The 14683-nt window shown below is 47.1% G+C and overlaps 2 protein-coding genes across 5 annotated transcripts in view; both read left to right on the forward strand.

Annotated features, from left to right (window-relative positions):
- Positions 1 to 9001, forward strand: part of crhr1 (corticotropin releasing hormone receptor 1) — a 59371-nt gene extending 50370 nt beyond the window's left edge. For both annotated transcript variants that reach the window (XM_080517580.1, XM_080517581.1), the window contains exons 9-14: positions 98 to 158; positions 1699 to 1771; positions 2064 to 2149; positions 2235 to 2370; positions 3445 to 3486; positions 6565 to 9001. In XM_080517580.1, coding sequence (XP_080373706.1) covers positions 98 to 158; positions 1699 to 1771; positions 2064 to 2149; positions 2235 to 2370; positions 3445 to 3486; positions 6565 to 6705 — 539 coding nt within the window. In that variant the 3' untranslated portion in view covers positions 6706 to 9001. The remainder of the gene's footprint in view (positions 1 to 97; positions 159 to 1698; positions 1772 to 2063; positions 2150 to 2234; positions 2371 to 3444; positions 3487 to 6564) is intronic.
- A 4736-nt stretch (positions 9002 to 13737) lies between these two features.
- Positions 13738 to 14683, forward strand: part of LOC308145464 (KAT8 regulatory NSL complex subunit 1-like) — a 33663-nt gene continuing 32717 nt past the window's right edge. For all 3 annotated transcript variants that reach the window (XM_080516917.1, XM_080516918.1, XM_080516919.1), the window contains exon 1: positions 13738 to 13761. The gene's annotated coding sequence lies outside the window, so the exon portion shown is untranslated. The remainder of the gene's footprint in view (positions 13762 to 14683) is intronic.

Below are 14683 nucleotides of genomic sequence, written 5' to 3' on the forward strand. Positions count from 1 at the left end.
CGCGGCTCCTAAATCCCAGCCTGAGCTTTGAACATTTGAATTGCGACTCCTGAAGTCGTCCGTCGTTGACGGAGCGTCTGTGTGTGTCGTCCTCCAGGTATCCCCTTCCCCATCATCGTGGCCTGGGCCATCGGGAAGCTGTACTACGACAACGAGAAGTGAGTCCTCCTCCCACGAGCGTGTGGCGTTAAGAGAATAAAAGCCTAAAAGTAGAACCCCCGCTCACGACCGCGCTTAATTACAGTGTCGCCGTCTGGCAGTGATTGGCGGCGCCGATCAGGAGGCTGAAAATTGAAAAGCTCTTAAGTCGAAGCTTTTCCCCTCCATTTGTTTTAATGATTCCACGCGAAATAAAAGAACAGGCCAAAAATTCTGAAGCATTCGAAGGCTCCGTTTTCTTCCCCGTGCCCTTCAGCCTTCGCGGCAGGAATAGAAACGATTAAAATCTGTGAGTGACGCGTTCCTCCGCCGCCAGAACGACTCGGACCGGCGTCACGTTTAATGGGCGAACTCTCGACACGGACAGGAAGTGTTGAAGTCTGAAGAGGAAAATCCTGAATAATTATGTCGAGACAGGAAAAAAAGTGACAAACGTCTGAATTAGTAGATTTAGAGGGAAATGAAACTTCAATCCACGTTTGACCCACAAATCAAGGGCGAAACGTCTCACAAGGCCAATGTGATCAGATTATGTCATTATTGTTTTTATGTTTTCAACAATTGGCTTTGAGAGAGAGAGTGAGATGCAAACATCTGCAAACAGCTGGAAGTGGAAAGACACATTCATGGAATCGAAAACGACTGCAAATCACAGCAAAGTTTCTCATATTTGAGCAAAATCTTTAAAAAAAAAAGTCAAAATCATAATACTTTTGCAATTTCCTTCCATGAATCATTAAAATAAATTGTATTTTTAAAAAACAAACAAAACCTCTGGATTATCGGCGCATAGCTGCGAAAACTGCAGATCATTGAAGAATCTTTTATTTTGAAATCAGCTCAAAACGGGAAATGACCTTAAAACAAAGCCAGCCAGCTTGTTTTTGTTTTCTTTTGTTTGTCACCACTCCGAGGAAAACATAATAGACGCTATGTGAGGAAGATTGAATTACTCGTTTGAGGCGGCGGAGAAAACGAAAGAGGCTTTGTGGGCTTTGATTAAATGGCCGTCGACCAATCAGACGCTCCGAAACCTGACCTGATTAAAACACTGAATCAAATCTCTTTCATCTAATTGATATTTTCCGATTCGATCCTTTGACGCGTCGCCTCATCGGATTAGCGGGAAAATAAAGATTATTTCTCTACTAACCGGGGGTCCAGGGACGCCTGGGGAAACAGGTCCTGCAGGGGGGGGACCTTGAGCAACCTTGAGCGAACTTGAGGGACCTTGAGGGACCTTGAGGGACCTTGAGGGACCTTGAGCGGTGGAGGGGACGAGATGGCCGGGAGCTTCTGGGACACAATGATTCTCTCCAGTCTCCATCAGTGATGCTGCAACATTTACTCCCCACTAATTAAATCTATAAATTAGAGCATGAAATACGAGCGGGGAAGTGCTGAGTCAGCCACTCTGGCTTTTATTGAATCCGTCCAAAACACACATGGGGGGGGGTGGAGGAGGAGGAGGAGGAGGGAGGGAGGAGGGGTGAGGAAGAGGAAGAGGACTCCTCTGACTGTTCTCTTGTTGGGTTTCAGATGTTGGTTCGGGAAGCGAGCCGGGGTCTACACCGACTACATCTACCAGGGCCCCATGATCCTGGTTCTAGTGGTGAGTCTGGCTTTTGATCCTGCGGTGGTTCTGGTTCTAGTCTCGTCTAGTCTAGTCTGGACTATAGAGCATCTTCCTCCCCTGAACCCGAACACAGATCAATGAAGTGGCGGAACAGGCTGAATCGGCCCGACTCTGAAGAAGCAGGGGATTGTAGCTCCATTGGAGGGCGGAGCTCCGGAGGGCGGGGCTCCGGAGGGCGGAGCTCCGGAGGGCGGAGCTCCGGAGGGTGGAGGGATTGAACCCGTGAGATTTAACACGTCGCCACCTGCTGTTTGATTCCCCCTCACAGATTAACTTCATCTTCCTCTTCAACATCGTGAGGATCCTGATGACCAAGCTCCGAGCCTCCACCACCTCAGAAACCATCCAGTACAGGTGAGACCCGGCGGAGTCAGGTGGAGTCGGGTGGAGTCGTGGTGCGGTGATCGACAATCCCCCCCCCCCCCCCCCCCGTCTGAAGGAAAGCGGTGAAGGCCACGCTGGTGCTGCTTCCTCTGCTGGGAATCACCTACATGCTGTTCTTCGTCAACCCGGGGGAAGACGAGGTCTCGCAGATCGTCTTCATATATTTCAACTCCTTCCTGGAGTCGTTCCAGGTGAGTCAACAACCTGCGTTTGTTTTTGTTTACTAATGCAGACGACGTGACGGAGGGTGTCGTTAGTCCGAGTTGTTTGTTAGTTAGTTTGGTAGTTATATGAGTCGGTCAGTTGTTTGATTGTCTGTTTGTTTGTTTGTTTGTTTGGTTGATTGTTTATTTGTTTGTTTAGGTGGTTGTTTGTTTGTTTGCTTGATTGTTTGCTTGGTTGTTTGGTTGATTGTTTATTTGTTTGTTAAGGTGATTGTTTGTTTAATTGCTTGGATGTTTGTTGGTTTGTTCATTCGTCTGATTGCTTTGGTTGTTTGTTTGGTTGATTGTTTATTTGTTTGTTTAGGTGGTTGTTTGTTTGCTTGGTTGTTTGTTTGTTTGATTGTTTATTTGTTTGTTTAGGTGGTTGTTTGTTTGTTTGGTGGGTTGGTTGGTCCATTGGCAGTTTGTTTGTTAGTTAGTTTGTTTGTCTGTCTGTTTGGATGTTTGTTTGCTTGGTTGTTTGTTTGGTTGTTTATTTAGGTGGTTGTTTGTTTGTTTGGTGGGTTGGTTGGTTCATTGGTGGTTTGTTTGTCTGTTTGTCTGTCTGTTTGTCTGTCTGTTTGTTTGTTTGTTTGTTTGTTTGTTTGTTTGTTTGTTTGTTTGTTTCGGTGGTTGTTGGTGGGTTGGTTGGTTCATGGGCTGTTTGTTTGCTTGTTTGTTTGTTTGGTGGGTTGTTTGGTCGGTCGGTCAGTGATTCAGCTCAGTTGTACTCGTGAGTGTTATTTGCACTTTACATTATCAGTAATTACTTTACAATGTCAGCAGATCAAAACACTTTTGGAATTATAGTAAAATGAAAAAATGGAATTAGAAACTAAAATAAGTCTTTGAAGGTCAGACGAGACAGGAAGTTTTATGAAAAAGGGACAAGTTGTTAAAAACTAAATTCAACTAAACTAGACTTTTCATCCAAATAATCGTGTGTGTGTGTGTGTGTGTGTGTGTGTGTGTGTGTGTGTGTGTGTGTGTGTGTGTGTGTGTGTGTGTGTGTGTGTGTGTGTGTGTGTGTGTGTGTGTGTGTGTGTGGTGTGTGTGTTGCAGGGTTTCTTCGTCTCAGTATTTTACTGCTTCTTAAACAGTGAGGTGAGTTGATTCGTCGACATTTACATCGGATGTAAACACACACACACACACACCCACACACACACACACACACACACACACACTCACACACACACACACACACACACACACACACACACACACGCACGCTCCTTTGAGTGTGTCATCCGTGAGGGATCGAATGCTGAAGCTCTGATCGTTCAGCATTAAGACACATCGGCTCGTTCGCCTTGTGGCGCCGTCGGGACTCGTTTAGCTTCACGGAGAAATCCAGAGTGAAAACGTTTAAAAATAGATCAGAAACGTTCGTCCACACTCGTACTGTATGTTTTAGCTCTGAGATATACACACACACACACACACACACACACACACACACACACACACACAGCGTCATGAATACCAACGTGTCGTGTGAGAAGCTGCAGGAGTTTTATCAAACGTCTCATTTATAATCAAACACAACAAACTGAACAACCAATTCAGAAAAAAACGGAGAATGTTGTGTTATTACACGTTAATAGAACCATGAATACACACCTTCGGACTTCATCAGCTGCACTCATCCAAGGTAATCTGATGAAAATGTTCTAGATTTAATCTCGTTCCTTGTTTATTCCTGAGGATAAAGTTATCATGGTGTTGATCTGACGAGTATTTTAATGAGGTTTGACCATCCAGGCTTCAGGCCCCGGAATCTGAATGGATGATAATGAATAATAACGCTGCTCTAACGCAGATTATAGAGCATCTTCCTCCTCTAACACAGATTATAGAGCATCTTCCTCCTCTTTATCATACAGATTATAGAGCATCTTCCTCCTCTAACATCCAGATTATAAAGCATCTTCCTCCTCTAACACAGATTATAGAGCACCGTCCTCCTCTAACATCCAGATTATCGAGCATCTTCCTCCTCTAACATCAGATTATAGAGCATCTTCCTCCTCCAACATCCAGATTATAGAGCATCTTCCCCCTCTAACACAGATTATAGAGCATCTTCCTCCTCTAACATCCAGATTACAGAGCATCTTCCTCCTCTAACATCCAGATTACAGAGCATCTTCCTCCTCTAACATCCAGATTATAGAGCATCTTCCTCCTCCAATAACCAGATTACAGAACATCTTCCTCCTCTAACATCCGATTATAGAGCATCTTCCTCCTCTCACACAGATTATAGAGCATCTTCCTCCCTAAAGGTGAATATGTATGATTACTTTCCAAACTTATCAGTTTAGTAACTTCGTTACTTTCCACAGTAGAAGCTACAATAATAAAAGCATCAGATGGGAGCGTTTGGATTTAATTCCTCCACAATCTAGAAATACAGTCTTCGACATCTCAGGAATAATGAAAATCGCTGATTCTGCGGATTAACTGCCGGACATGGTTTGACGTCCGGCCGCATTTTGAACGGTTCCAGAGTGAAAACGTGATTCCGAGGCTTCAATAGTTGGTAATTCTGAGGGCGTTTCAGATTAACTGCTCCTCCGATCAATACTGAGGCGGGGGCTCTTAATAGCGCCACGCGAGCTCCTCGCACGGCGTGGAGACGAAGCCGCTCCGTAAATAATCCAGTGCGAAGATCGATCGACCGCCGTGGTCCTCCTCCTCCTCCTCCTCCTCCTCCTCCTCCTCCTGTGAAGGTTAGGGTTCACTAAAAATGATGAAACGTGTTTCATACTTAGACTTCATGAGTTCAATCAACATGTGTGTTTCGAATATTTTGTACCTTAAAATAAACTGAGTACTACAGTCACTCTGGGTTCAATTAAAATAGTTTAGAAATGCTTAAAATCACCATAATCCCACTTTAAGCTGTGAAATGTAGTGGTGTTTCTGGGAAACGATCCGCAGAGCAAGAGGTCGGTGGTTTGTTGAGAACGTTGAGCCTCCAAGTGTTTCCTCTTGCTGATCTCAATCGACAAAGTTCATATTAGAAGCAAATAAAGTTTCACCATTTAAAAGGGAAACGATCCGATTGACTGATAAACAGCAGATTTATAGTGAGGAATTGTTTTTAGAACTCAGAACTGATCCACCAAACACAGACTTGTTGCGATTTTTATAAGACACGAAGGTCGTGAGGAACGTCGAACAGAAAATGACCCAGACATGTTTTGAATCCACATCCAGACGTCCAGAAGGATTTATACTGCAGCTGTTCTTGGGAAATAGAACCCACAACCCTGACTTCTGACCCCTACCTCAACCCCCAAACCCCAAACCCCTACCATAACCCTTAACCCCTGACCCTTAAACCCCTAACCCATCCCCTACCATAACCCTGAACACTAATCTCTAACCCTTAACCCCTGACCCCACCCCTACCGTAACACCTAGCAGTAATCCTCACCCCTAACCCCACCCGACCGTAACACCTAACAGTAACCCCTGACCCCTAACCCCACCCCTACCGTAACACCTAACAGTAACCCCTAACCCCACCCCTACCATAACACCTAACAGCAACCCCTGACCCCTGACCCCAACCCCACCCCTACCTTAACACCTAGCAGTAACCCCTCACCCCTAACCCCACCCCTACCGTAACACCTAACAGTAACCCCTCACCCCTAACCCCACCCCTACCTTAACACCTAGCAGTAACCCCTCACCCCTAACCCCACCCCTACCATAACACCTAACAGTAACCCCTGACCCCTGACCCCAACCCCACCCCTACCATAACACCTAACAGTAACCCCTCACCCCTAACCCCACCCCTACCATAACACCTAGCAGTAACCCCTCACCCCTAACCCCACCCCTACCGTAACACCTAACAGTAACCCCTCACCCCTAACCCCACCCCTACCTTAACACCTAGCAGTAACACCTCACCCCTAACCCCACCCCTACCATAACACCTAGCAGTAACACCTCACCCCTAACCCCACCCCTACCGTAACACCTAGCAGTAACCCCTCACCCCTAACCCCACCCCTACCTTAACACCTAACCCCTGACCCCTCTTATCGGTCAATCCTGTTGGTTCACCGTGAAAACAGATGTGGGTGCAGGTGAAAAGGTGACTAAAACGATCGTCCTCCTTGTTGTTGTTGATGTTGTTGTTGTTGTTGTTGTCACCAGGTTCGCTCGGCGGTGAGGAAGCGGTTCCACCGCTGGCAGGAGCAACACTCCATCCGGGCCCGGATGACCCAGGCCATGTCCATCCCCACGTCTCCGTCCCGGGTCAGCTTCCACAGCATCAAGCAGTCCACCTCGCTATGAGGGGTCCGGAGGGGGTCTGGGGTCTGGGACCTGGTCCCGGTCCAGCTCGGTCCAGCTCGGTCCAGCTCGGTCCAGCCCCAGACCTCCAGCTTTCGGCACAGGAACAGTTCCCTTAAGAACCAGGTCCAGCTGAACCTCAGGGGGGATCAACGATGGCCGAGTGTGTGTGTGTGTGTGTGTGTGTGTGTGTGTGTGTGTGTGTGTGTGTGTGTGTGTGTGTGTGTGTGTGTGTGTGTGTGTGTGTGTGTGTGTGTGTGTGTGTGTGTGTGTGTGTGTGTGTGTGTGTGTGTGTGTGTGTTTGTGTGAATGTACAGCACTTCATCTGGTTTCACATCTGCAGCCGTATACACCATCAGCCATAACATTAAGACCAGCGGAAGGATTCGGTACACGGCTGGAGGAGACTTCGTATTTCCGACTGTTTCACCAAGACGAGGATCTTGGATTCTCCGAACCTGCAGCTCTTTCGGACGCCCGTGGTCAGAATCGGTCAGAATCGGTCAGAATCGGTCAGAATCGGTCAGAATCGGTCAGCAGAGGTCCAAAGAGGAGACGGGGTGGACGTTTGTAGACGACTCACGGAGAGATCGGACCCCGACTGCTGCCTGACGGAGCCGCGCGGCACCAGGGGGCATCATGGGAAGAAGACGATTCTGTGGCGAGAAACTTTGTGGGTCTTCACTGTGACGTGTTGACGTGTAGCATCGGTGGACTGTCGGGAGGATCGTCTTCACGCCGACGGCGTCTTTCAGCCGACACAAGGTGTGACGTTGCGGGACGGACCGGTGGCGGGCTCGGCTCGGTGCAGGACTTTGACCCCTCCCCCTTCAGCTTGGGGTCGTAATGTTGCGGCTGATGTGCTTGTGAGGCGCCTCCTCGCCGTTCTGCGACCGGTTCAGGGTTCCACCCATCCGCTCGTCGTCGTCGTCCATTGAGTTGTTGTGATTTCTTCCCACGGAGGTCAAACACATTCCGCAGCCGCCATGCTTTCCACCTGGAGAGTTTTGTTTCGCCACGGCAAACTGTTGTCGGCTTTAAATGAGTATAAAGCACCGACCCAAAGCTCTCGCCAGCCTCACGGCAGGACCGCTGGACTTCATGGGGACAAAATCAACGTGCTGCACGGTGATAAAACACGATTCATCTTGGTTCAGTGTGTCGGGTCACAGGTCATAGGCCCTGTCTATAACGTAAACCCATTTTTTTATTCACAATTTCAGCTTCAAAAACCATTTCAATGGTTATTCCTGTCATTAAATGTACACTTGAACAAAAACAATGTCAATTCCCATATAAAATTCCGCTTTTTGTCCTTTTCTTTATTCCAATCAGCTGCTTTGATAAAGATTTTTGCCATATTTTATTTTCCACCGCTCTACGTTGCCGCTGTCATTATCACTGCAGCCACCGGAGGGCGCCACTCATCTGACATTTTGGCTTCATTAGCTTTCTTTTCCCTCTGAAACAAAACTCTTCAGGTGAACAAAAGAGACTTAACCCTGATGTTTCTCCACCAGCAGACCAGGCAAGCCGGGTTCTCCCGGTCCGGTCACTTCCTGTCCGCGGCGTGACCCGGCGGCGAGCTGCACGCCGACCCGGTTTACCTTGTAAATATGAAAAAAAAAAACTCACCGTCGTCGCACGCAAAGAAACCAAAAAAAAAACAAAACAAGGGAGACAACAGGAACACAGTTCGACACCGCGGCCGCTTTTCACCCTGCAAACGACGGGAAAGGCGAATTATTGATAATATCATCAGCAGATCTTCTACTTGTGTGGACGGAGTGAGATCTCAGGAAAAAATAAAACTGCACACAGGAAGAAAATACTTGTTTTAATGTTTATCAATTCACACACAGAGGAAGAACCTAACCATCATGTGTTTGCGTTGGTTTCATCCAGACGAATTTGTATTGATTAATATTTCTCATCTGATCGCCGTGTTTTTAAGCGTTGTGACTGTTTCTGTGAGCATCTTATCGTTTCTGCTGCAGCGCCGACGCCACACCTTTGATTTCAAGTGAGAGGAAACAGACCGACGTCAAAAGGTTGTTTGGTTTGGGGGAAGAAAAAAAAACAAAAACAAACAAAAAACTGTGATTTCAGCGGGAAAAAAATACGATTTATTGGGGGGTAGAAAAGAGAGAGAAAAGTAGAGATTTCTTCATCGCCGTGTGGAACGTTTGGTTTCAATCACAATGTGTTTCACAATCTTATTTATTGTTTATTTATTTTCAATATTGTTATTTTCATACTTGAAACGATGTGAAGAGAAAATAAAGCCGTGTTTGAATCTGAAGGAGAGAAAAAAAACTGAAGGAGGGGATGATGTGGTTATTTCTGGAGGGAGGAAGAGGAGGGGGAGGATGGAGAAGGGAGGGGGGGAGGGGGTGAAGGAGGGAGGGAGGGGGGGTGAAGGAGGGAGGGAGGGAGGGGGCCAGAGGAGAAGGAGAGACATTCAGCCACTCTGTATCACGCAGTCGTTTGTCTCCAGCTTCCCTCGAGACGAGAGGAAACACGAACCCCGTTTAGTGTGTGTGTGTGTGTGTGTGTGTGTGTGTGTGTGTGTGTGTGTGTGTGTGTGTGTGTGTGTGTGTCAGTGTGTGAGAACAGAAGACATTTTCCTGCCTTTTAATCCAGGAGATAAAAACAAATCCGTCATGTTCGGGCCTAAAATGCTCCAGGAGCACAAAATCGTCCCACAGTCGGTTCAAAGTTCACCTCCACCCGTCATGGTGACGGAGTCACCCGACGTGAGTCGCGGAGCGTCGCCGGAAAAAATAAACAAGGAAGCAGAAGGAAACCGAAGAAAAGGAAAACGCTCCGGTGGAGGAGACGGACGGGATTACCGGCTAAAACAAACAGACGCAAAGTGAAACTGAGATTAAGAGAAAATACATGAATCTCTTTAAAGTGCAGAGGGTGAACGTGGAAAGTCCTCCACCCTGAACACCACCCGTCTGACGAGACCAGAACCAGAACCGGGTCAGACTCTGGTTCTGGTTCTTCTACAGGTTTCCTTCTTCTCTCGGACATTTCATCTGCAGCAAAGGAAACCAAGCTGGAGGGTGGAGCAGATAGATGATTGGATGACTGGAGGGTGGAGCAGACAGATAGTTGGATCACTGGAGGGTGGAGCAGATGGATCATTGGTTGATGAGAGGGTGGAGCAGATGGATCATTGGATGATGAGAGGGTGGAGCAGACAGATCATTGGATGACAAGAGGGTGGAGCAGACAGATTGTTGGATCACTGGAGGGTGGAGCAGACGGATCATTGGATGACTGGAGGGTGGAGCAGACAGATCGTTGGATGACTGGAGGGTGGAGCAGACAGATCGTTGGATGACTGGAGGGTGGAGCAGACAGATCGTTGGATGACTGGAGGGTGGAGCAGACAGATCATCTGATTGGCAGGACGAGTCGTCTCTCTTTCTAATTTCACTCTCATGTTGACGTAGTGAACGTTTGTTTGGGTGGAGCCGCTCCAACACTCAGCTGCCAAACAGGATCCTTCCCTTCCATTTCTCCTCCATCAGCTGACGGTGCAGGGAACCAGGAGTCGTCTCACCGCGAGGCAGCAGAGCTGGACACTGCACCACCACTGCTGGATCAACGGGTGGTGTAATGTCTGGTGATGTTTAGGAACCTTCTGCTGATTTAAAGGGAAATCTTTGATTTCCAATATTTCTTGAAGGTCATACTGACCTTAGAGCTCAATGCAGGAGGAGGCGCAACCCCGATCCTCCAACCAACCAACCTCCACCCGAGGTTCTTCTCTGACAGGTGGAGCTCGCTCTGCAGTGAAGAACAGCTCCGATCAGAAAACTCAGGTGTTTACTGATGAAAAGACAAAAGTTTATTTAATGCTTCTACTTCTCGTAATGATTACGGGCGTCAGGATTGTATTATTATTATTATTATTATTATTATTATTATTATTATTACTACACCTGAACACAACAGAGGGACGGGAGGCCGCACAGGTTTCAAGTTTTAGTCTATAAACAAATCCAGAAGAGCTGAACTCAGGTCTTTTCAAGCCTTCTTTCCGATGCACAGGAATAAAGTCTTCACGGTAGAAGAATACATAATGCAGCGGCGTTATCGCATCACGACCTGCTGTAAAGGGACCCGCTTCCTGCTGATGAGGCTTTGGGAGGAGAAACAGCTGCTGTCTGCAGAAACAACGAACATCCAGGAGCTTCAAATGTCATTAACTGAGCTCAACGTCCACATGAACTGTCGATCAATACCGCTTGAGGACACTTTAGGTATATATATATATATATATACATATACATACACACACACACACTCAAAGTGACATTTAAAGAAAATCCAACGATGATCCACATTCATACGTGTCATAATGCGCCGTGGCTGCAATTAGATTAAAGTGTGTTTTAATGTATTTGTCAACAGCCATAATTCCTTCTGTTGGACTCTGGGAAGTGGAAGCTTCTTTAAATATGCACGCAAATATGGAGAGGGGAAAAAAACCTGCAGCTTTAATGGGCTGACAATGAAATTAAACTGGGTTACAATGTGCAAAAAGTCTTTTGTTACGTGTGAGTGCTGCTTTTTAAAAGGGCACAGGCGGAGATTTAAGGAGGAGGGAACGTGTGCGTCGCAGCAGCTCCCCCTGGTGTCGAGTCACCGCAACTACACCCGAGCTGCTGTTTGGAATCGGGGTTTTCAGTGACGAGGCCTCATTTAAGGGAAGCAGGTGGAGGTGAGCTGACAGGAGGATCATCCAGCACGGGATCTACTCTGTTTCCCTCCTGTATGAGGAGATTGATGAGAGGATGAGAGGGTGAGAGGGTGAGAGTGTGAGATGAGAAGAAGGCGGCGGAGAGGCAGTTCAGACCTGAGCTGTGAAGAAGTCTGAGAGGTTTTTCTTTCAACAGCAGAGCTTCACATTGCAGCTCTGCCTCGGACTTACACATTCATAATCAATATATAAACAAACCGGAGCACTTGTATACAGAAAGTCGTAGATTTAAAACTGCCGCAAGTCGATACGGAATTAATTCAAGATGCTGTGTCGTTTCCACCGTGAAACTTCAGTGAGGTCGGTTTTCTTTTTTTACCTCCTGCATGAACTCCAGCTGGACTCGTTCTGTCGTCGGTGGAAATAAATAAATGAATTAAAAAAACCCACACCGGGGACGTCAGAGGTGTTATTGATTTCTATTGATTCCTGATGCAGGTGGAACATCAAACAACACAAACTGACAGCAAATCTATAAAAGCAATGCTGGTTTATTGCAACTGCCTCCAATTATCAGCAAAACATTAAGAAAAATCACCTCCATGCTGTCATTTTTCCCCAATATCAGGCCGATCATCACTGGTATTGGTCATTCTGGTGGAAAGACTCATCGATCTATCTATCTGTCTTATTCCTGTCATTCCAGCGAGTCACTGGCTCCTCTGGTCTTATTGTGGTTGTTTGATTCACTTTGTTTATATTTCCCGGGCCGTCAGAGTCCAGGTTCGCTGAAACCGAGAGGAGAAATGTATGAGTGGGTCATCTCTCAGGACTCCTGCAGAGCTGAAGCCTCCAGGCCTGTCCCGACTGTGTGTCCACGTCTTCTGAAGATCCAGATTACATCTGGATCTGAGCCGAAAGCAGTCATTTGATTGAGGACTGATGTAATCCAGGGAGGTCGGCCTGGAGGGTTTCTGTCTTCCCTGCAGATGTGAACCCCGATGCTCAGCAGCCGGTCTGATCCAGAGATCCATTCAGGACTACTGCTTCCCTGCACTTTTCCCCTCGGCTCTATATTAGAATAGATTGATAAATAGATAAATAAAGTCATCCTGAGGAGCATCTCTTCTCACCTGCTCTCTCATATTGAACTGGATCTATATGATCTCATATTGAACTGGATCTCTGTTCTCTCATATTGAACTGGATCTCTGTTTTCTTATATTCAACTGGATTTATATTATCTCATATTGAACTGGATCTGTTCTCATATATAGAACTGGATCTCTGTTCTCTTATAGTGAACTGGATCTATATTATCTCATATTGGACTGGATCTGTTCTCTCATATTGAACTGGATCTCTGTTTTCTTATATTCAACTGGATTTATATTATCTCATATAGAACTGGATCTCTGTTCTCTCATATTGAACTGGATCTCTGTTCTCTCATATTGAACTGGATCTATATGATCTCATATTGAACTGGATCTCTGTTCTCTCATATTGAACTGGATCTCTGTTCTCTCATATTGAACTGGATCTCTGTTCTCTCATATTGAACTGGATCTCTGTTTTCTTATATTGAACTGGATCTCTGTTTTCTTATAGTGAACTGGATCTATATTATCTTATATTGAACTGGATCTCTGTTCTCTCATATTGAACTGGATCTCTGCTCTCTCATATTGAACTGGATCTCTGCTCTCTCATATTGAACTGGATCTCTGTTTCCTCATATTGAACTGGATCTATATGATCTCATATTGAACTGGATCTCTGTTCTCTCATATTGGACTGGATCTATATGATCTCATATTGAACTGGATCTCTTGTTGCTGGCCTGTTCTGCAGCTGGGACACCGAGACGCGGATCGGCCACATCTCCACCTCCACTGCAATCTGTTCGTCGCGAGATGCGGGATTAGATCGGATCGGATGGAACGGGGTGACTGTCGTTTAGTCTGTGGTGATTTGTGTCTGTGGCTTGTCGAGAAGATCGTTTGTCTGTAAACAAAACAAAGCATGAACGGTGAGTTACTTCCAGTCCAAACGCAGCGTGCAGAGTAAACAGCGCGGTGCGCAGCCGCAGTAAAAGCTGCACTTCATTCATGATTTGATGTATTTTGGGTCGAGGTGGGCTGTTTTAGCGCGATAACAATATTTTAAGATAATTAAGTTTCGTGCTTTGAACTTTCATCCACATTTCCGCTGTACGGGTATTTGCGGAAGACGGACAGCGCGCTGGACCAATGGGAAGCTCGGGTGGGAGGCGGTGACCAATAGCGGCGCGGGGGGGGCGGGATATTATCGAGTCTGAACGGTTAGTGAGAGGACGGCAGGTAAGTCACATTTATCTTTTTATTCTCTCCAAATTAACAAAACCCCCGCCTGTCAGGAAGAAAACCCCCGTCCGACCGATGCAGCGGCCGGCGGCTCGTCGCAGGTCGCGCGCTCAAAGCGGACCGTCGGCGTGAAACGTGCAATAGAGCGGCAGCGGCGAGCTTAGCCCGCTAGCTCGCCCGTTAGCCCGTTAGCGTTAGCCTCAACTACACAAACTGTTAATAACGTCGCTAAAAAATCCCCGCGGCGCGAAAAGTCACTCCGCGGGCGGCACAAAACACGCCCTGTCGGCGGCACCCCGGTCCTCCGTCCGCGCCGTTGACATTCCTCCGACGGGGGAAACTTTTTCATTATGAATGTCGGCGCGGCGGCGCTAGCCTGCTAGCGTTAGCATGCCAGCTGGAGCCCCGCAGCCCGAGAAGCTCCGGGACCAAAACAAAACCTCCCGGACTGACTTCACCCCCGGAGCCCCGGAGCCCCGGGCGGCAGGGGGACACCCCGCCGGCTCCAGCGCCACCGCTTCCCATTCATGCGTTGGGGATTTTTTTTTTAAACCACGTCCAGTCTCTCCCCATGGACCTGCGGGGGCTCTGCACGTAAAACACCCAGGACTTGGGAGAGAGTACCGAGTAATCCCGTTACCACAGACTGGGAGAGCGTACGACTCGTGTACCAACAAAAAAAATTAATAACATAATAATTCCACTACTACAGCCGCACCATTCACCGTCACTCATCTGGAAAGTGCTATATTCACTATTTCTATTAAAAAGTACAGAGTAATCCCATTACTCCAGAGAGGAACAACCACATCAGAAAGTAATCCCACTACTACAGCCCCACCGTTCACCATTAGTCATGTTAAAAGTACTATTTCTATTAAAAGGTACAGAGTAATCCCACAGCCAGGGAGAGCATACA

Source organism: Blennius ocellaris, assembly GCF_963422515.1.
Source record: "Blennius ocellaris genome assembly, chromosome: 21".
Taxonomy (NCBI): Eukaryota; Metazoa; Chordata; class Actinopteri; order Blenniiformes; family Blenniidae; genus Blennius; species Blennius ocellaris.